The following is a 23710-nucleotide window of genomic DNA, read 5'->3' as shown; positions in this document are numbered from 1 at the left end:
CTATCAGCTTTATATGACCCAATAAAACAGGGTCATCTTTAAGCAGATACAGGACTTCTCCGATTCCCTACATCAACAATTCCAAGACCAGCTACAAACCCTTGTAAGCAAAGGACTTGAGGCAGGCAAGCATGAGATTCGAACATCTTATGATATTTTTGACACCTCTACCAGAGTGTCTGCTATCTCGGCAAGACGGTGGGCCTGGCTCCAGTCTTCTGAACTTCGTCCAGAAGTGCAAGACCGTTTGTCCAACCTACCATGTATGGGAGATAATCTGTTCGGTGAACAGATCCAACGGATGGTGGCCTAATTAAAAGACCATCATGAGACCCTCAAACAGCTCTCTTTGATGCCTTCCGACTTCTCCTCAAAGCAGCCCTTCAGGAAGGACTCTAAGAAGTCGTTTTACCGTCCAAGAAAGACCTAACTGCCGCCAGCCAGGTCCCGTGCTACGAGACCTTATCAAAAACCTCAGCATCACCAAGCCTGAAAACAAAAACCACAAGCAGCTCCCCAGCCAGGGCCTGCTTCAGGTTTTTGATTTCCGCTTGGAGAGCAGCAGCCAGATTCCTCTGTCACATATACCAGTGGGAGGTCGATTGTGCCACCTTCACAACATGTGGCATTCAATCACATCTGACCAATGGGTATTGGCAATCATTGCTCAGGGTTACCATCTAAACTTTCTCGCCCTGCCACCGGACTCCCCACCTCTGTAGACGTGGAGAACGTCCGACCACGCCATTCTTCTGGATCAAGAGGTTTCCCTCCTTCTCCAGTCAAGAGCAATAGAACCCTTTCCGCACTCGCAGCAACGCCTAGGGTTCTATTCCCGGTACTTTCTGATCCCCAAAAAATCGGGGAGGTTCGTCCAATTCTGGACCTACGTGCTCTCAACAAGTACCTCCAATGGGAAAATTTCAAGATGGTAACCTTGGGATCACTTCTTCCTCTTCTACAAAGAGGAGACTGGCTCTGCTCTCTGGACATCCAGGATGCATACACCCACATTGCTATAACACCAGCTCATCGCAAGTACCTGAGGTTTTTAGTAGGCCCCAAGCACTATCAATACAGAGTGCTTCCGTTCAGCCTAGCGTCTGCACCACGAGTCTTTACCAAATGTCTCATAGTTGTCGCAGCTTTCCTCAGAACCCAAGGTGTTCACGTCTACCCCTATCTAGACGACTGGTTAATCAGGGCTCCAACTCAGCAAACTGCTCGATCGTCCCTCGATTTAACTCTACACACTCTAATTTCGCTAGGATTTCTCGTCAATTATGAAAAATCTTATTTAGTCCCATCTCAAACCTTGTCGTTCATTGGGGCAGACTTGGACATCTTGCAGGCAAAAGCATTTCTGCCTCAACAACGAGCGCTAACTCTCGTGTCTCTCGCTCACCAGTTGCAGTCTCAGCATGCTGCGACAGCTCGCCAATTCCTCATCCTTCTGGAACACATGGCATCCTCAGTCCATGTCACACCAATGGCCTGCTTGGCCATGAGGCTCATGCACCGGCCTCTGAGGTCTCAGTGGACTCAAGCTGTTCAGCCTCTGTCGACCATTGTCCACGTCACCGACCACTCCATCTGTCTCTCGCCTAGTGGAAAAATCAGAACAATCTCCTCCAGGGATTGCCCTTTCAAGCTCCAAATCCTCAAGTCATTCTCACCACCAACCTCGAGTGGGGAGCCCACGTGGCCGATCTGCAGACATAAGGTTCTTAGTCTCCAGAGGAAGCCAAACACCAAATAAATTTCCTGGAGCTTCGAGCAATGCGATATGCTCTCAGGGCTTTTCAGGATAGCCTATCAAATCAGGTCATCCTGATTCAGACGGACAACCAGGTGGCCATGTGGTACATCAACAAGCAGGGAGGCACAGGCTCCTTCCTTCTGTGTCAGGAAGCTGCGCAGATTTGGACGGAAGCGCTCTCCCACTCGATGTACCTCAGGGCCACCTACTTGCCAGGAGTGGACAATGTACTGGCAGACAAGCTGAGTCGCATCTTCCAACCGCACGAGTGGTCTCTCAACCCCTCGGTAGCGAACTCCATCTTCCGACAATGGGGATATCCTCAGACAGACCTCTTTGCATCCCCTCAGAACCACAAAGTGGACAATTACTGCGCCCTCATTCGCAGCAAACACTCTCAGCCCAGAGATGCATTCTCCCTCTCATGGGCAACCGGTCTGCTTTATACATTCCCTCCACTCCCTCTTCTCTCGAAGACTCTTGAGAAGCTACATCAGGACAAGGGAACCATGATCCTGATAGCACCTCACTGGCCACGCCAAGTGTGGTTTCCAATACTGCAGGATCTCTCCATCCGCAGGCACGTTCCCTTGGGAAAGGACCCGCTTCTGATCACTCAAATTGACGGGTGCCTACGCCATCCCAATCTTCAGGCCTTGTCTCTGATGGCATGGAGTTGAAAGGTTAATCCTTCAACCACTGAACCTTTCAGATCCAGTTTCCCGTGTCCTGATTGTTTCACGGAAGCCTTCCACGAGAAAATCTTATTCTTATAAATGGAAAAGGTTCACATCATGGTGTGTTTCTCAGTCCCTTGATCCCTTTTCCTGTCCAATCCCAAAGGTTTTGTACTATCTCTGGCATCTGTCAGTCAGGTCTCAAGACAGCTTCCATCAGAATGCATGTCAGTGCGGTAGCCGCCTTCCATAAAGGTGTCTGGGATGCCCCTATATCAGTACAGCCCCTCGTCGCACGTTTTTTGAAGGGCTTGCTCCATATCAAGCCACCTTTACGTCCTCTGCCCCTTCTTAGGACCTTAACCTGGTTCTCTGTCGACTCATGAAACCACCATTCAAGCCTCATCACTCCTCTGACCTAAAATATCTCACATGGAAAGTAATTTTCCTTTTGGCTATCACTTCAGCTCGCAGAGTTAGTGAGTTACAGGCTCTAGTTACCTATCCGCCTTACACTAAACTCCTGCAGGACCGGGCGGTACTCCGCACTCACCCTAAGTTTTTACCTAAGCTAGTTTCGGAGTTTCACATTAACCAATCCATCATACTACTTACCTTCTTTCCCAGGCCCCATTCCAATCCAGGGGGACAGGCTCTGCATACCCTTGACTGTAAACGGGCTCTAGCTTTTTATCTAGACCGTACAGTTGCCCACAGGAAGAGCACTCAGTTATTAGTCTCTTTCCACCCCAATAAATTAGGGCAACCTGTGGGTAAGCAGACTCTTTCCTCCTGGTTGGTGGACTGCATATCTTTTTGCTATCAGCAAGCAGGCATTCCTTTTCAAGACCGTGTTAAAGCACACTCTGTAAGGGCCATGGCGTATTCAGTAGCACACCTATGATCGGTGCCGCTTCCTGACATTTGCAGGGCTGCCACCTGGAGTTCTCTCCATACCTTCGCAGCCCACTATTGCTTGGACAAAGCCGGAAGACAAGATTCCATCTTCGGCCAGTCTGTCCTGCGTAACTTATTTCCAACGTGAAGTACCTACACCCTTCCGCCTGCCCGGTGGGGTTAAAGATGCCCTGTCCCAAATTCCACCCCAGTTGTTGTGCCTGTTGCACGCCATTGGGTACATTTGGTGCATAGTCAGACATCCTCAGCTCAGTACTCACCCATATGTGAGGACTACCATCCTGCTTGTCCTGGGAGAAAGCAAATGTTGCTTACCTGTAACAGGTGTTCTCACAGGACAGCAGGATGTTAGTCCTCACGAAACCCGCCCACTGCCCCGCGGTGTTGGGTTCGTAACGTTTTGTTTTATTTTTTCGGCACTGCCTGTAGCTTTCAAATAAGACTGAAGGGGGACCCCTGCTGGGCTGCAGGGTTAGTGCCATGCTGGGCATGCCCAGTAGGGGCCAGTCAAAGTTCTGGAAACTGACAGAAGTTTTCCGTGATTGGGCTCCATCCTGATGATGTTACCCATATGTGAGGACTAACATCCTGCTGTCCTGTGAGAACACCTGTTACAGGTAAGCAACATTTGCTATTCAAATACATCTGAACAGGTATGTTAAAACATCTCTAATCTGCAATTTTAACTTTATATGTTTGCTGACAAAAAGGTGACCTGTTCTTTAATCCTCATTAGCTCTAAACTGTCTGCTCTTTTTCACAATATTTTTATACTGCACAGTCTCTTAAAGTGGTGACAAGAATTTTTTTTTTTTGTTCGATTTATTTTGGCTTTGTTTTGACTTGTAGGTCACCATCTTCTCAGTTCACTCCACTTTGAAAACAATTTATACATTCAAGTGCATCTCTACAGAGCTGATCAATCTCATATATGAGTTCATTTCCTCACACAATCATCCAGAACTATAGTATTCCATTCCTTCAACTAATTCCTGAAGGCTTAGTATAGTATGGGACTTGGAAGACAGCTTTATCATTTTTTATCTTGTCACATCCTGGTTTGATTCTTTAACCATGGTGACATTTCCTCTTGGCTACCTCAAAAGTTGGATAGCAGCCAGGTGTTATGCATCTGGAAGAATGCCTTGAGCTACAGAGAAAAAGACTAAATGCATCCTCTTCTCCTTCTGGCAGGGTATAGCACTATAAACCAATAGGGAAAAATATTTTACTTTAAGGCAACTAATGGATCTTTTTTCCATACAGCCGGGCCTAGATAGATAGATTAGTCTATTAAATAGATATTTGCTGATTGTCATTAAATGCTAGATTTAAACCGAGCATGGGCAGCAGAGCAGAGAATTGACTTGGCTGACCATCTCATGCTTTTGCTGATTTTCCATAATTTTTAGAGTAAGGTTGCTGGGTGGGGGTTGGTGGGAGAGGCTGAGAACAATTTTAATTGTCTTTAACTGGGGGCAGAGGCATTGATGCAAATTATCACTGTGCCTGAAATTATACATCTTGAAGCAAGCCGTTAGCAAACCAAATCTCAGATTGAAGAGTTTTGCACTATTAGTGCTTCATGTATCAGAATTCATGTTTTAATTTAAATGGGGAAATTCTGTTCACATTCAAGTATCATCAGTTGAAAATATGGTCTCTGCTATAGGCTACCACCTGCAAGAGTCTGAAGATGACTGGAATGTATAAAACAAGTGATGACTAGTTTGTGCTTAATTGCATCAAATTCTATATGATTAATAGGGCAGGAGAAAAATTAACCTGTAAATTGCATCTTTAATGTTCATCTCAGTTTTGATATTTAGGCAGCATTTTTTTTAAACTATATAAAGCAAAATTGCAGCAGAAGTTTTCTAATCTTCCACATTCGACCCCAGTAGAAAGAGCTCTCAATCTATGCAAAAAGAACAAAGTACCTAATTATGATTTTGATGCCAGGGTAAGGACACGCCTCATTTACCAGCTTTGTCTTAGTATGGTTAGCTCCATCTCCCTTTCTTTATGTGGTGGTTTGGGGAAGGGTGAGCAATGGACCAGCAGATTCCTCTGGTTCCTCTAGACTTACAACTCAGTTCGAAGTAGCCTTTACTTAGGACTGTGATGTAGTGAATCTTCATTCTCAACTGTCCAATGGTTTGTCCTTCTAATGCTCCCCACTGCCCCCTTTCCCCCACTTTTACCATCTGGCCTAGCCATTACTGCAACAGCCCTCTGACAGGGGATAGAAATTCCAGCCACCCTCCCACCCCTCCCCACAGGACTCTACATGTCTATCTCAGATCTGGCCAATAGGTTTTGCTGTCCAGCAGTAATTGGTAACCCCCTCCCCTGGGTTATCTCGGCCTGGACTATTTGAGGAGCTGAAGCCAGACTTGGAAATGCAATCTGAATCTCCTGCAGTACAGCCACTGAGCCATAAGGCCAGCCCACCTCTGCCTTCTGCTTTCCCCTCCCAATTTTGGACTCAAGACAGTTTTCTTGCACTGGAGACCCACTCAGATGATGAAAAGATGCTTTTTAAACTAAGCTGACAGTTCCAAATGTATTATGCCATTTATTCAAAGAACTTTGAATAAGGAATGTTTGATGGTGCTATCTCAGGTTTTCAAAATGGGACACTCACTATAACTGTCAGCATACATGATCTGGAAAACTGGAGGTAGCTAGTAAGTTGAGCCATGAGATTTTGTTTATGTAATGTGAATTTCAAAGCCATATGCACGACATTGCTTTTTATTTTACAAAACATTTTGAAATGTCCCACTCAACATCTCATGCTCACATTGGGGGTCATTTTCAAAGGAGTTACGCATGTAAATGTGACATACTATCGTAGCAATTTTCAAAAGCTATTTACTCGAGTAAAGTGCACTTACTTGAGTAAATCCTATGGACAATTCAATGGCATATATTGTAGCAATTTTGAAAAGCCCACTTACTTGAGTAAAGTGTATTTACTCGAGCAAAAACCAGTTTTGCTCGAGTAAATGCTTTTTAAAATCTACCCCATTGTGTTTGAAACATACTCAGGAAAATACAAAACAATTTTTGTTGCAGAACGTTAAAGGCCGGATTTTAATAGCTACGCGTGGCATAGATTTGTGCACGCAACCCAGCACGCACAAATCTACGCCCGATTTTATAACATGCACACGCAGCCGCGCGCATGTTATAAAATCCGGGGTTGGCGCGCACAAGGAGGTGCGCACGCCGAGCCCTAGGGGAGCCCCGATGGCTTCCTCAGTTTCCTGAGTATGTTTCAAACACAATGTGAAATTTGAGATCGGAGCGGCCTCGGAGGAAGCTTTCTTTCCGCTCCCCCCCTACCTTTATTTTGCTATTTACGCCTGCCTGTGGCAGGCATAACTTGCGCGCGCCGGCCACTGTGCCGGAGGCCTCGGTCCCGCCCCCGGACGGGCGCCCCGCCCACGCCCCCTTTCCGCCCCTTTTTCAAAGTCCCAGGGCTTGCACACGGCGCCGGGCCTATGCAAAATAGGCTCGGCGCGCATAAATCCAGCTGGATTTACGCGCACAGGTCTTTTAAAATCTGCCCCTATATGTATGTGAGTGACATCTCTAACTTGCAATGTTATTACTTGTAAACCAAGGACATGCAAGATGGAGCTTATGGCATAAGTTTTTACAGAGGCTGTAGACACTGTAGCCCTGATGTAATAAGATATGAGTAAAAAATGTGCACTGAAATTCAGTGTACATTTTCTTTACTTATGCGCTAAAAACAAGTGAACTCCTGATGCAGTAGAATAGAGGAATGTTAATGCATATGGAGTTAAAATGCACTAACCCAAAAATGTGTGCACAAAAATAAGCTTAGTAAACATAAAACCTGATTTATGTGCACAAATCTTGATTTTTGCACACACCACCACACACATTTAATGTCTTGTTTTATATTATGTACATTTTTTGTTAGCCATTGAGTATTTGTTACACTCAAAACAGGATTTTTATGCCACAAAACATGATTTGTGTACATTTCCACTTGGCTGTTTACATAAAAATATACTCCCAAGCTGTGCATACAAAACTTGAATTAAGAACACAGCATGTGGGCCCCTAACTCGTGTGTGTGTGCATAATTTTTCTCACAGGACAAGCAGGATGGTAGTCCTCACATATGGGTGACATCATAGGATGGAGCCCTGTATGGAAAACTTTTCTGTCAAAGTTTCTACAAAGCTTTGACTGACCCTGGCACACTGAGTGCACTGAGCATGCTCAGCCTGCAATTATCCCTGTGAGCCACAGGTGTCTTCCTCAGTCTTCTTTTTTCCGCTCTGTAGTAAGCATAGCGGTTAAGAGCTCTGTGAGAGTTTCTAACAATTTTTCCGCACGGAAACACTTAAACTTTTACTTCACAAACACTTTTTCCCTGCACTCGTCTCCTTTCGCGTACATTTATTCGACGCTCGGTAAGTACTATGCCCTGTTTTTCGGTCGGTTCCTGTCACCTCACTGGCCTGCCAACCGACTGCGGCCTTCCCTCTTCCTGTTTTCAGTTAGCCACACATAGCCTGCGAGTGTCCCTCTGTGACACTCTGCCTGGTTATTAGCGCTAGTGGGACAGGGACTTCCACAGTTTCCGTTGCTGCCAGGGCCCCTGTAGATTCAGGTCCTTCGATTCTTTGGTACCCTCACTCAGTCGATGCCCCATAGCTACCATTGGCACCCCCTTCGTACTGTCCTGGATTCTTAGATGCCATCGGTACCCCTCCCCCAACGGTACTCTGATGCCATCATCCTTGTATTGTTTCTATCAGTGCCATTCATGTTTTTTCATCCATGGCACTGATTTTTCCTTGGGTTTCATCAGTGCCATCATTGCCTGGATGGATGCCATCTATGTACACCTTGTCTCGTTGGTGCCATCCATGCCCGGGTCGATGCCGGGATAATTTCTATCGATGCCATCCTTTATTTTATGGATGCCATCAGTGTGGCGTCGATGCCCGCATCCGTGGCATCGATGCCATGGACGCCATTGCTGCTCGAGTCGATCCAATCGATACCGTCTACGTCCGTGGCCATGCCATCAATGCCCATGGCCATGCCACCAATGCCTTCGGCGCCCACTACCATACATCGATGCCCTCGACACCCACGTCGTTTCCATCGGTGTCTTCGACGTTCCTATCGATGCGGTCATTGACTCCGTCGATGCCGATATCATTTTTCCGATACCAACGATGTTTTTTCGATTATTCGATGTCACATCATTCCCATAGATACCTAAGCCGATGCCGTCAGTGCTCCGTCACTGTCATTACTCTGGCCGAGTCATCGACGTTTTTTCATATATATTTTTGACGATACCCTCGAGGCCGCTTCGGCCGCCATCGATACCTTCAATACTGACATAGCACTGCCACATAATGCTCTCGCCTAAACACAGTGCTCCATGCTTTGGGTTCTTATTAAAGCCCCGTTTTAACCTAAGACACGACATAGTGCCAGGAGCAGTGCAGGCATGCTGACAGTCCGTAATCAGTCGCCATCCACGACAGCGAGGGCATCCATCTCGGCGCTGGGGAAAGACCGGGCCGAGCACCATGGCATGCATCATCACCGACACGGTGACCGTCCGCCACAGACTCCATCCAGCACATCGGTGCTATCCTTCTCGATGCAGGACAATGCTCGGGCCGAGCAACATCACCACTGCCATCGGCACTGTTCCGCACAGTTTTGGCAGTCCTTGGTGCTCCAGAAACACCTAAACAAGTTCCGAAGAATTCTGCACTGACGTCATGAGACATCGAGCCGCTGCGACGAGGGCCAGGTTCACGAGCTTGTTAATCGGCTCACCTGTTCCCGAGGCGTGCCCCACCGACATCGGTGGGGGATTGTGGCCCTCCACAAAATACTACCGTGGTTGTATGGTGGCACAGGTATAGAGGAGACAGGCTGAGCTACGCTCAGCCTGTCTCCTCTATACCTGTGCCACCATACCAGGCATCAGAGTTGAGACGGGCGTCTACTCCCTCGATGACCCCTGGAATTCACGGAGCCAGCAATCTTCACCGGCTCGTCCTTCGGAGATCCACGTCGGATGGTAAGTACCCGCTTCTGTGGCATTCCCATTGAGATGTGTTCTCTAATTCGAGCCACCTAGTTCGAAAAGTTCTAGGTCATGTACCTTTCAAGAACCGTATTAGTGTCTCATATCGCTATGCCAGCTATGTCAGCCACAATACCAAGAGAACCTCTCTAGCATATCTTTGGGATTGCATCAGTGCTTCCTCCCTTTTTCAGCAACGAGGCTCTGTACTGATTAATACTCTGGCTTCTGGTTCCTGCTTCAGAACCAAAGTTCCAGGTGCATTCGCTGATCTGCTAAACATGAGATCCAGCAAATACTGCCTCAAGTACAAGTCCACCTCGAAGCCTGATGACAGGTCTCTGTGTCTCCTTGAACAGCACACAGAAATGCGGGTAAGACTTTACCACTCACGCTCCCGTGGGAGGTTACATGATATCCAGATTACATCAGCCCCTCCAGTTGGACACCTCCTCGTCTCCCAACTGGCCGGATATCAGAGCGCCTGCCCCACCTTGTACCAAACTTCCCAGTACACTCCCCCAGGCGCTACAAAGTGCAGAGAGGGGTTGGGGAGTTTTAATTACACTATTCTTTCTTTCAACAGAAAGTAGTTACTCTCCTCCCATCCTGGACCTCAGAAATACCAGCTTTCTTCACAAGGCTCAGGTAAAATGGTGTCTCTCGTTACCATGCTTCCATATTGCAGTAAGTACATTACCTCTAATCTTTCTATGTGCATGGTAAGTCAACAATATTACAATCCCAAGCTCTGCCGGCAACTGGAGTATTCATTGAATCACTGTCGGTGAATGCTGTTTCTCTGCGGAGTGCAACATCATTCACGCTTTTCCTTGCATGGACAGCTGCATAACCACAGTCACTCCACGCAAGGAGCTCTCACTTCTTCATGACTCACTATACATTTACTAACTGAGATTACTGTCACTGCCATAAATCCCTTATACAACACTTCTGGACACCACAGTCATAATGACCTTCCTGTCCAGCATACGCGCAGACATTCTAATAAATTCTTACATGTCCCTGAGCGCATTTTTCCATAACCTCAGCCCCTCAATTCTTCATTGTCGGGCCATGGGGTTTTTTCACTATGCACATTCCTCATAGATCCAAAACTGCTATGGGTTAGATTCAGTGAAATTCCATTATCAGTGGGTCTAAGCTGTTCAATGGCTTTCGTCCCTCATCCATATTGCAAATCTAGAACCAAAACCTAGTCTGATTCTGCTCATGCTCTCATTTACTCAGGGTTGTAAAGTTTGACCTAAAAGTTTCTCAACTGAATTTGCATCTATTCCACTCCAGGCACAGTTTCACATGAACTTCCTGGAGCTTGTAGCCATGAGTTATGCCCTTATGCCTTCCAATACTGCCTCTGCAACAAATCTTTGTGCATACAGACAGACAGCATAGGGACAGTGTGCTTTCCAACACACAAGCACGCACAACCTCTTCGCTGCTCTGCAAGGAAGCTGCGCAGCTCTACCCTTGGCCCTTGCTCACTTCATGCATCCTCGGGCCACTTATCTAAGAAATTTACTGAACACACTAGCAGACCTTCTCCATGTAGGTTTCCATCCTCTAGAATGGTCTCGGACTACATGTGTAGCGGGAAAAATCTTCTAATGCTGAGGTCAACCGAACTTGCCCTCTGCATCCGAATCGAACCTTACGGTGCACAGATTCTACTCCCTACACATGTTTCCAATGCGTTCCCATAGACGCCTTTCTTCCATCAAGGGCCTCTTAAATGTGTCTCTTCTGCTGCCTATTATAGCCAGCACTCTTCTAATGCTGAACCGGGACACGGTTCACTGTTCCTCAGACCCACGTCCTGGCCGAGACCAGTATGCTTGCTTCCCATACTTCTCAATTTATCACACCAGTAACCAATTCGCCTTCTCACAAGTCAGTCTCAAATCATAGACTCACTGATGTTCTCGGGTACTGGTAGCGTCACAAAACCTTCCACACATAAGTCCTACCATTCAAAATGGCATGATTTACCACATGGTGCATACAAAAGGGTATTACCCTTTTTTCTTTTTCTACATCACTCTCTTCTCTTGCTCCCTCGGATTCTGCTCCCCAGACATTCTCCACATAGGTACACCTTCTGAATCAGCTTATCATGGATTATCCACTGATCAAGCCGCCTCTATTTTCACTTCCTGTCATTTCACAGTTTTTTGGGTTTTTTTATTTATGCTTGTTTTAACAAATATAGACAGTAATTATACATGTCAATGACAAGGTCTTATACAAGTAATAAGACAATCAACTTTTGGCTCCAATTTCTGCTAAAGAAAAAGTAAATATTTATAAACAAGTTAAATATTAATTTAAACTTATATGACCATTTATAAGGAATTTAGAGATCCTAAAATATCATTTATTCTCGAGCAATTAATAATAACATTTTCAAGGCATCGGTGCACTAAACGTTTAATTATTATTTGAGTAGGCCTGGTTATATCAGGGTACATCCACATTTTTTGTGTAAGATAGGGTTTTTCTCAATTATGGAGAAATAGTCATAAAATAAAATCTCTATCCTCCATCTTCGAGAATCTAACACACAAAGTACCCCTTGATTCTACTTGTTCATCCATTGATTTCTCTAGAAATTCTGTGATGTTACTCAATTGTTGGGACTGATTTAATCCTTCTAACTTTTCCTTATCTTTTGTAACAATAAAAAAGATTTTTTCAATAGATGGCATTTTCTCCGGGGAGAGCTGTAAATTCTCCCCTAAAAATCTTTTAAATTGTTCCATTGGTGATATATACTTTACATTAGGAAAATTCAGAATTCTGATATTATTGTATCTCAAATTATTCTTGATTACTTCAATCCTTCTAGTATTAATCAGTTCTCCTTTTATTATTCCTGTTTGAATTTCTTGCGTCTGGTTGAGCTGTTTTTCCAGGGTTTCTAATTTCTCTGAATGTTTTTTCACTGCAGCATCCGTTGTTTTAACTTGGAGATGTATATCAAACATTTTTATTTCCATTTGGTTCATGGATGTTTTCAAATCCATTAAGACCAACCAAATATTTTCAAAATTAACTTTTTGTGTTGGTTCTACCTCAGGTCTCAGAACTCCAGGGGTAATCTTACCAGATTGTAGGGATCGTACATATCTCACTTCTGAGACTGATGTCCTACCTTCCCCACCATTTGGTGTTGAAGTTAGGGGGTCCGGAGTCAGAATATTCCCTCCGCTGCTCTTTCCTTCCAACACCAGCGGGTCAACTCCATTCCCTCCTACTTGTTCACCCGCCTCTTGATCCCCTTTTTCATCCCCAATGTAATGTGGTGTTTCCATGCCTTCTGTGATCTCCACCGCATTCGAATCAGAGTTTAGGGCAGGGTTAGGTGGGACCGGTGTTATAGGTGCACCGGGGCTAAGAGATATATGATGTTCCTGTGGTGTCAATGTCTGCTCCTGACGGCACCCACAATGGAAACTTCTCCTGGTGTAATTACGTTTAGAGGAGAGAGAAACCCTTCTATCAACTGCTGAGATAGGGCAATACTAGTAGCAGTCGAGGTCTCTGGGCATAGTCTGCCCTTTCTCTTTGTATGCGGATTTATTTTTTATGTAGTAACAACTTATAATAGGGTTTTCCCAATTACACCTATTTTATCTAATAGGATCTCAATTGAAGGCAGGGAAAGAAATAAGAAATAGAAAACTTACTGAAACTTCTGTTGCACAAGAGAGAGAAGAAACCTCTAATATTCCAAACAAAGCCATGCGCCGGCGTCGTCTGAAACCGCAGGGAGGTCTGGTATTAAACTTACCGGCCCCTCCCCCTTGATGACGTTGAGGGCACGTGACCCGGAACAAGGCAAGGGGCTCACCTCTCCCCGAAGAATTATTTAAGTCCAAGAAAGTCCAAAAGGTATTTTAAACGGCGCCGGGATTCCTCCTCACCCCGAGCTGCTTTTCTTTCTCTCTCCTGCCTCCTGTCATTTCACAGTTTGACGTGGGAAATACTTTCCCTCATAAATGTCATTTCTGCCAACAGGGTCAGTGAGTTACACACTTTGTTACATACTCATCCGACCCTGCGTTCCTCCGTCACAGAGTGGTTTTTACGCATTCAACTTCCTATCTTTCTTAAGGTAGACGTTGCATCTCACCTTACGCAGGATATACTCTGCCCACTTTTCCCAACACCTCTCTCTCACCAGAGCGAGAGGGTTTTTTCCACTCCTTGGACTGTAATAGTGCACTTACATTCTATCTAGATCGCACTACATTCCATAGGAATTCCACCTAACTCTTTCCTTCTGTGGCAAGAGCCAAGCTGCGAGTTCCAGTGGACAAACAGACCTATTCCTCCTAACTGACGATCTGTATCTCTTTTCTACCAACAAGCAGGCATTTCACTACAACACTGTGTGTAACCACACTCTGTTCCGTCCGTCCCAGCCTCCATAGCTTACCTTCGACCGGTGCTGCTTGTACATGTTTATCAGGCTGCGACCTGGAGTTCTCTCCCTACCTTCGCAGCCCATTATTGCTTAGATACGACTAGCCGGCATGCTCCATGTTTGGCCAGTCCGTCTGCTCCTATTCTTTTCGGTTTAACTACCCAACATCCTTCCACCAACCCGTTAAGGGTTTCAGGATGCCCTCTGTTCCAAATTCCACCCCCGTCATTGCGCCTTTTGCGCGTCTTGGGTGCATTTGGTGCACTCTCGGGCATCCTCAGCTCGGTACTCACCCATATGTGAGGACTACCATCCTGCTTGCCCTGTGAGAAAGCAAGTGTTGCTTACCTGTAACAGGTGTTCTCACAGGACAGCAGGATGTTAGTCCTCACGAAACCCACCTGCCACCCCACGGAGTTGGATCTGTATACATTTTTACTTTTATTTTAGTTTTCCTTGCGCTTTTAGCTATAAGACTAGACTGAGGGAGACACCTGTCACTCACAGGGATAATTGCAGGCTGAGCATGCTCAGTGTGCCAGTGTCAGTCAAAGCTTTGTAGAAACTTTTCCATACAGGGCTCCATCCTGTGATGTCACCCATATGTGAGGACTAGCATCCTGCTGTCCTGTGAGAACACCTGTTACAGGTAAGCAACACTTGCTTTGTGTTCACAACTTCTGTACTCTAATTTTATGGAGCACAACTTTTATGAGCAGAAATCCATGTTCTGCATACCAACCATGTTTTATGCAATTAAAACATGATTTGATGCACATAAATGCTGCGTGTAGAACCCTAGCGGCTCAAATTCCAGGTTCAGCCTCATACACTAACCCGAACCCCAGATGCTTTACTCCGCCTCTGACCAGGAGATACCTTTCCAGCTTTTATTTTTTAGACAGTGTCTTGCTGATTGAAGTAACATTGACGAGAGCCCCTTGATAAGAACTTGGCAAGATGTGACTCTGGACATAGTGCCAAACCATCATCAAGATTTTTTTGTTGGACTTTTATTCAAATGCATACTGTTTAACATTTTATGTAAATATTAGAAACCACACCCATTTTTCTACAAATTAGGTTTGTAGCTGGTTGTGTTGTGAAAGCTTTTCAGCAATCTGATGCAAGTGCTTTGTTTCACTTGAGAATTAAGTGGTAGTGATAATAGTGCAGCACAAGGATGGGATGTAGTTGCTCCTTGTATACATTGCTAAGTAGGTGCCAGATAGAAAAGGTATATAGGGGTAGATTTTATAAATCTACGCGTGCGCGTACTTTTGTTCGCGCACCAGGCGCAAACCAAAGTACTCTGGATTTTATAAGATGCTCGCGTAGCCGCGCGTATCTTATAAAATCGGGGGTTGGCGCGCGCAAGGGGGTGCACATTTGTGCAACTTGCGTACGCTGCCCGTTTCCTCCAAGGCCGCTCCAAAATCGGAGCAGCCTCGGAGGGAACTTTACTTCCGCCTCCCCCACCTTCCCCTACCTAACCCACCCCCCCCCCCTACATCTGTTGCGAAAGTTACGCCTGCTCGAGGCAGGCGTAACTTTGCGCGCGCCAGGCCGGCTGCCGTGCGCCATGTTCCGGTCCGGGGGCTGGTCCGGAGGCCACGGCCACGCCCCCCCTGACACACTCCCCGATGACGAGCGGATCGCGACACGCCCCTGCCCCCCCCCCCCCCCCAGGAAAGCCTCGGGGCTTTGCGCGCGCCGGAAGCCTATGTAAAATAGGCATGGCGCGCGCAGGGGCGTTTTAAAAGGGTTACGCGCATAAGGTATGCGCGTAATCCTTTTAAAATCCGGCCCACTATGCGTAACCCTGAAAAAATGAAACTTCAGTCATGTTCTGGTTACACAAAGAAGCAGACTGTAGTCTTTCATTGGTTGAAACAAGAGTAGAGAGAAAAATAGCCACTCTTTATTCTCCCCTTGGGGAGGTGGTGGTAGCATAACATGCAAGAGGTGCCAGATAGTGAATGCCACGGGAGGGGGGGGGGAGAGGCTCTTAAGGGCAGACTGCTGGGTAAACGGAGTCTGGTCAGTTTTCCCCCTTTAAATCTGGACTTTGTGGTGGTCTCCTGACAATTTAGAATGTAATATTCATGGGTAAACTGAAAATTATGCATTGTGGTTGGACTGTATGCTTAGTTTTTTGTGCCCACTTGCCAGCAATCCCAAATAAATTCTTAAATGTTGGAAAATATTGAGTTGCATGTTTCAGGTTTTTTTTTGGTTTGTTCTTGTTGGGTGGGGGGGGGCAGGGGCATACTTTCTATTCATAATCAGTAATGGTTTTACTTTTGTCTTTCTTTTTGAGGCACTTTGTCTTATAGTGCTGCCATTCATTCCTGCATCAAACCTTTTCTTCCCCGTTGGGTTCGTAGTGGCGGAACGGGTGTTGTATGTCCCCAGCATGGGATTCTGCGTTTTAGTGGCACATGGCTGGAAGAAACTATCAAGTAAAAGGTGAGTAAAGGTGGTAGGTAATAAAAATGGAATAAAATCTTTCAGGGCCACGAGAGCCTCTCAGCACTGTGACTTCCCTCCAAGCCTTGGTGCTGCCCATGGACACGGTGTACCGCTTTTCTTTACACACTTCTCCAGAGATGTACAATCTAAAAGTCCCTTGAAACTGTGTGTGTTTAAAGTGGGACTCATGCAGAACATTTTTTTCAACCAACCTTGGCAAACTGGAGTTGCGTTTTAAGTTGTTCCATCAAACTCTTGATTTAATCGATTCTTAGCATCAGATGTAGTAAAGATTTTTCTCAGACACAAAATGTCAGAAACCCCTTTGTGCATTCGAACTAAATGGTGTGGTGAAAAGAAAATGTGTCTGTTTGTGTGTTTTTATTTATTTATTTATTTAAATTTTGGCCTTAGCACCTGTGTTGGAACTTGCTGGAAACAACATATAGGGCCTGGTTCACTAAGGTATTTTTGCCTGGGAGAAAGCTCAGCTAATCAGGGCCATAGTTATTTATGATAATGTTATCTCAATGCAGTATTCTGGAGGAAAACGCAATTAATCTATAAACAGTTCTACAAGACCATGGGGAAAAAAGTTATTTTCCAAACACAAATGTGACAATTGACTGGTTTTTTTTCTGTGACATTCCTCGTTCAGTTTTCTTTAAAGATTTAGATTTCTCTGTTCCGGAACAGCTTTTGGCTAATGCAGATTCTTAAAATAGAAGTTTACTTATGTTTTTTGAGATTACTGAGTTCACAAGAGATTCAAAGTTTGGTTGCTCAAACGTAGCTGTGATATCCTAACTCCTGTCCCAGTGGCAATTCTACAACTAGCCTCACTTCTAGAAAACAAGACATCTTTTGAAACTTAAAAATCAAACTCCAGCCTGTATAATTAAATGGAAAATATTTTCATTTTTGGATCACTCTCTCTTCAAAATCATTACAATAAAGCGCCCTTTGTCAGTCCATTATCTGGAAGAAGACTTGATTCCTGGTCCATGTTCCCTTATCGAAAAATCTTCTCTTATCCAGAATTTGAAATCTGCTTTTGCCTCTAATCTCCCAAGGGTTCCTTGGCTACAGTTGTTTGCTTTTCTCTTCTCTTTTCCTAGCCCTCCCTTTCCCCATCACCCTAACCTGACCCTCTCTGTTCCCACCTCTCACCCCTGTTAGTATTTCTCCCTCCCATGTGGTTCAGAAGCATAGCTCAACTGTTCAAACCATGTGGTCTTCTGTAGATCACTGGTTTCCAAGCCAAATAGAATTACAAAGTCAGTGGATGAGGTCACAGAAACAGGACCCATTTTTCTCCCTCTGGACCTTCATTCTGACCTGTGCTCAGCAGTGGTACTCGGAGTATTTACAGGCCAAGCCCCCTCATCCTGCCCAGGCATCATTGTTAAACTCGTGAGCACACACTGATTTACAGGCCCTGTACTGACATCTGCTACTGTTACCACTACTGCTGCCATAGCTACCGTACTTTCCCACTTTGGGAGTGTTGGAGATCGGGGCGTGAAAGTCTGCTATTTTGTTTGGAGTTTTAATGAATAAATGTTTTATGCTGCCATATACATCTGTGGAGCACCACAAGATCCAAACAGTTGAGCAGGAAGGCGTATACAAATATCTAGGGGTGAATGAAGGAGCACAAATTCAGCACAAGTTACTGAGAGAAAAGATCAATAAAGAATACTATAAGAGATTTGAAACTGATTTTGAAAAATGCTTTAACACTAAATAAGATATAAGCTATTAGCTTGCAATTTCTGCACTCTCCTATAATTTAAGATCTTTATCAGGCCAGTTTACTATTCTAAAACAGTTGGATTTAAAAACAAGAAAAGTTATTCATGCACATCAAGTCATCTATAAGAATCAGTGTATGCCAGGATTGTACGTTCCAAGAGTTTGAAGGCTGAATGGGTCTTAGAGAAATACATGATTCAGATAGAACTGCTGTTATATGCCTTCAAGCATACCAAACAGCAGCTACAGATACTAATTATATTGTAACTCGCCTCAATCCTTGGCGCGGCGAGTGGTACTTTTATTTTAAAATAAATAAAAAGTGCTAAAGTATGAAAGTAAATTGCCAAAATCAGTCTCCATCCTTAAACATGGATGATCATCTTGGTGAGTAGAAGGAATCAGTGAGAATTTATCATCACATGATGGGAAAGAGGCAAAAGAATTTGCAAAAAAAAAAAGAGAGAAAAATTAACTTTTTAAAGAAATGTGAGCAGCAAACCAGGAAAATCAATTGGCAAAGCATAAATATAATGAGAAATATTGACAGTTACTTCAGAAACCCCTTGTGAATCAAAATCTGACTCGGGATTGATTAAGGAGAGATGAGAAATTGATAATTGCAGGACAGGATAATGGATTATTTATTTATTGGTTTTTATATACCGCCGCTCATCAGAGATATCACGTCGGTGTACAGGGAACGAAAAATACGCAATTGCGTTGTACATAAAACAGTATGTTATCAATTGAAAAAAGGATACATTATAGAAAAGATGCTTCACAGCAAGCATAAAAAAAAAAAAAAACTGGTAAAACAGAAATGGGTTACACTCCTCGTTGCTGGATGCCATGTGTTGATGTCAGAAAGCCTTTATACAGAAAGGCATAATAAAGTGATATGATTCAGCCATCGGAAATTGCCTAGACATTATAACATCACTATTCTTGGAAAAACACTGGGATCACAACCCTGAGAGAATCATAGAGAATGAAGTTGTGATCACCTGGGACATTCCTATTCCAACAGATACAAAGCTCAATGCCAGAAAACAGGATATTGTGAGAAAGGAGAAAAACACAAGAATTGCTGTTAGAAGTGTCGGTACCAAGCGATTATTCTGTGGAAGAAGATAAAGTATCAAATGATACAATCAGAAACCAATAAAATGTGACAGGTACAGAAATAGTCTAATTGTTTTGAGTGTCACTGGCCTGATTAAAAAGAACTTCCAAACATGTCTAGACATGTTGCCTGTGCACATAACACCTTATAAATGGCAGAAGAAAGTTCTCTTTGCTACAATGCAAGTTTTAAGAAGGGCATTAGCAATGAATTTGATAGCCTAAGAGAATACTCTGCATACCCTGGCTTACAAGTGAGGTTCACTCCTGTCGAGGTGTTTGCAGAATCAGCCCATTTGGAGACATTACCCCTTGAATTGAGAGACACCGAAGGAGCTAGTTTGAAAAGCAACAGGCCGTCAGCCAGAGCAGGCTATTGGGGAGAACTGGTCTGGTCAAGAGGGCAGTGAATACATTGTTAGTTAATTTATATATAAAAATCATGGATTTTATACCTCTTGCCAGAGCTGATTTCTAACGACTAGATATTGTTGTGATGCTTTTTTTTCTCATCTTCTCTTCTCCAACCCCCAAATCTTCAAGTGTGGCATTGAGCAACATAAAGAACAACCTGCCAGAGACAGCAGTTAGATTTGTATGAGCTTCTAACACTTCAGGGCACTCACCATACAACTTTCAGGCAGGAACAAATGGTACAAAACTCTGTACAAATGGAGATCCCAGAATACTTTGACTCCTGCTAGGGGGAGTGAGCGCAGAATCCAGGGATCTAAATCAAATGTCGCAATTTTACAAAGACCACCGTGCTGCCAGTTGGGGAGAGCTGTGCAGTATCTACTGTGGTCTCTTTTCATATTTGATGTCTTATGCAACTTGAAGAAAAGAAGCTGTTTTACTTGGTAGCCATAACACATAATACATTAAAAGACAAGGCAGCACTTTATGTGTGATAGATGACTCAGTATTTAGGGCAAGACTAGTCAGCTCAATGAAGATAAGATAATGTTAATTGGTTGGTGGTACAGTAGCTCAGCTTGTATGTTAGCCTGGAACTGCTGATTGATTGAGTACAGGGGAGAGCAAAATTGAATTTCCTTTTGGAGGAGGCAGGATGAGATAAGCTGTGCTTCTCTACCCTCGCCTGTGAGCGCAAAGGACATGGCTTTGGCTTTTATTCAGCTAATGAAAAAAGCCAGATGGAATTAGGCAAAAGAAAATTGCTTACTTGCAACTTCAACTTCTTTGAAGCTGCCTCCACAGAAAAATAACTGCAGTATATCAATTAATATAGTCATCCTCCATTCTTTTGTCCATGTAGTTTGAGCTCATCTGCTTTCTTAAGTAAATGTAAAGTATTTTTCTCTGCTAGATCTTTAGCCAGTGTTTTGGCAAATTAGTATTAACATTACTTGAAAAAGTCACACATTAGGAACTGACTAATGATCACTCCCTCAAATTTAGGTCCTTTGAGAATTGTTTTGCTTCCAGCTTTGATAAACCCTCCACATTCAGTCCTTTGATTGATAACATATGTCCTTTAAAATAAGTGAAACTATGAATGTAGTAAGAACATTGTGTATTTGTATTCTGCATTATTTTAATGTAGCTGACAACTAAACTCCTTTTGAGACTTAATAATTAATTGGATCTGTGTATCATCCAAAGACGAATGACATGCACATTTTATTTTCTTTTGTTCTTCATGTAACAAAGATTAATGAAGCACAGAAGAAATGCAAAATCAGAATCTGCTTCACCATGACCTGCAGATAGAGGTGGTGAAAGGGTATTAGGCGCCCTCAGTGAACCTTAGTCTTGCACCCTCACCCTGGCCTTCCCCACATTGCATTTTAAAATTCTGCATCTATAATAAATTTTACATGAAAAAGGACATTCAAAGTACAGTCTTTGATGTAAAGTTATCACATCATGTATGTTATATTTATATGCACTGCTTCAGGGTCATCCAGAAAAACCTGCAAAAAAACAGAAAAGAAAACAAATGCTTGAAACTATTGTAACTCATGTTGGGTGTGGGCTTGGCCTCAAAGTCCTGAGTAAGCCAAATGACAATAATATAGTAAATCTCCCATATCAAAACAGCACTAACTGCCGGCACTCAAACAGTAACCAGTCTACCTATAAAAAGGCAATATTACAAATATTATTCCAGGTCCTAAAACACCAATACGCTTCCTATTAGGAAAACGGAACTAGCCAAGCTGCCATAGATCCCTACCCAAAACCTACACATTAAAAGAATCCCTCACCTCAGACATGCGTGCAGAACACAGACAAGACCCTCTCTAAATATAGAATAGAGAGACCATAAAGTATAAATAGAAATGTTTAAACAAAAATTGAACTAGAAACAACAAGCCCTCTGTATGCAGTGCACCAATGGAAAAAACAGAAACATTAAATATTAAAATCAAGCTATATAAAACAATAATAAAACATACTAATACAAAGAATAAATATTTTAAAACATTTGACAAACAGAACTGTGGCACCTTGTGCGGTCAGAATGGCCAGAGAATAGATGATGCTAGGTTCTGGCTGAATATTCAGGAGTTTTATTAAGTCACAACCGAAAAATGCTCTGCATATATTTGCAGCTTATAAACAAAAGAAGCAGTATCATAACTTACAGTCTCTTGGTCGGGGCCTTTCCTAAGGTTCCTCCTGTTTTCCCAGGGCTTCCTCTTCCTTTTGTTACACGCCCCGCCCGCAGCCGTCCCGCGCATGGGCCTGCTCACCTTCGTGGTTCCACAGCGGGCCCCGGGGCGACCTCCCTCGCGGTAATTGCCAGTCCTGCCAGGCCCCGACATCCCACGGCGGCGGTCGCTGGGCCTTCCCCTGCGCGCCAGGCCTCACGTCGAGGCTCGGCATCCTCTGCCACGTTAGCCACTCCCATACGCACATGCGGATCGTCCGGACTCATGTAGGGCCAGGGGCGAGTCTTAGCTCTGCGGCACGCCCTGATTGATACCTCGATTTAAGGATGCTCCTGTCTCTGCTTCCTTGCCTTGGCAATCAGGTCGGTTTGTTCTAAGATTGTCTCTGTGTCTGAACCTTGTTCCAGTCTCGTTCCAGGATCCTTTTGTTCCAGTTCTGTTCCTGACTTGTTCCTGCTTGTTCCTGTGTTCGTCTGTCTGTTTACCCAGGTAGTACCCTCTGACTGTCTTACTGGTGCTGACCTCAGCTTGTTCCTGACCTGCCTGCCGCCTGCCTCAAGACCTCAGCTTGCCTTCGACCTCGTCTGACCTCTGATATCTGACCTCTGCTTTGACCATTCCTCGGACTGACTACTGGACTCTGACCTCTGCCTGTTCGACCTTGTCTCCAGAGTCTGGCTCTGTTCCTAGCCTTGTCATCACCTACACTATTTTGGTCCTCCTTTCTCCAAATGACCTCCAGTCTCGAACTTGACCACGCTCCCCTTCTGTCCGTGGGCACGCTGGACTTCCACTCTCTCAGGAGACCCTGCGAGGCCCACCTAAATCCAAGCGGCCCGGGTCCCTATGGGCTCTCCCGGGGGGACCTCGGGCTTCCAGTGGTGAAGCTCCTCCTAGCCTCTGTCTCCTCCAGTGCTCCGCCCCCTGGGGGAAGTTCCCTCCTGGTTCCTACCAGGAGGTGGTTCTCTACTGCCTCAGGGCAAGGGTCCACCCCCGAGCCAACACCCTCCAGGGCCTGGCTAGAAATACACCTTCCCATGGGCCTCCTCCCGGACCAGGATTTCCTGTTTGGGGCTTAAGGTGGACCGGGCCAGATTTCTGGATCTGGTCCCTTAAGGTATTCTGGGGTTTTCTTGTATATATCCCTTCACATATCCTCCCCCTCAGTTCAGTCTTTCTTAGGATGAGCGCTTGCCTTTACTAAGGGTACATGCCGAAGAAGACCCCTATTTCTCTTCACGCCCATCCTATGCTGGGTCTGTTTAATCCGTTAAATTTGGGGAGGGGAAACCTTAATTTGCGAAACCGCTCCAGAGTTTGTGGCATGCTTGCTGTTCCAGTCTGGCTCGACTGCCCATAAGCTGACCCCACAGTGTTTCAAACTAGGGACAATTGCACCATAAAATCACTAGATAAAGGTACTCACTTCCATAACAGTTTGTCCTGCTGGGGTTGTCAGCATGAACTGACTGTTGGGATAGTGCTGCCTGTTGCCATGTACACAGATCAGTGTCGCCGTCTTCTTCTCATTGATATCCTCTCTCTCTTTACCAAGTTCTTACGAACTAGTGTCTTACTACACCTTGAGTCTACCAGGACTTGGGTAGGAACTTCATCCAGCTCCACCTGGATTACAAATTCCTTAAGTTCCCAATGTGAGGTATCTACCAAGTTGCAACTTTGAAGTTTTATGAAAGTGTTCACCCATTCCTGTTCCCACTTTTCATTCTTGCTCTGGAGGCCACCCTCCACAGGCTGTTCTGCTAGCTTACACTCCCATACTGTGTTCAAATCATGGGCACTCTTTGTGTGGTC

General features: G+C 44.7%; 1 protein-coding gene across 6 annotated transcripts in view; it reads left to right on the top strand.

Annotated features, from left to right (window-relative positions):
• Positions 1–23710, top strand: part of TMTC3 (transmembrane O-mannosyltransferase targeting cadherins 3) — a 210869-nt gene that overhangs the window by 94329 nt on the left and 92830 nt on the right. For all 6 annotated transcript variants that reach the window (XM_029601657.1, XM_029601654.1, XM_029601656.1 and 3 more), the window contains one exon: positions 16225–16373. In XM_029601657.1, the coding sequence (XP_029457517.1) occupies positions 16225–16373 (149 nt within the window). The remainder of the gene's footprint in view (positions 1–16224; positions 16374–23710) is intronic.

This window comes from Rhinatrema bivittatum, chromosome 4, assembly GCF_901001135.1.
Source record: "Rhinatrema bivittatum chromosome 4, aRhiBiv1.1, whole genome shotgun sequence".
Classification (NCBI taxonomy): Eukaryota; Metazoa; Chordata; class Amphibia; order Gymnophiona; family Rhinatrematidae; genus Rhinatrema; species Rhinatrema bivittatum.
This window is presented reverse-complemented; position numbering and strand designations above follow the sequence as displayed.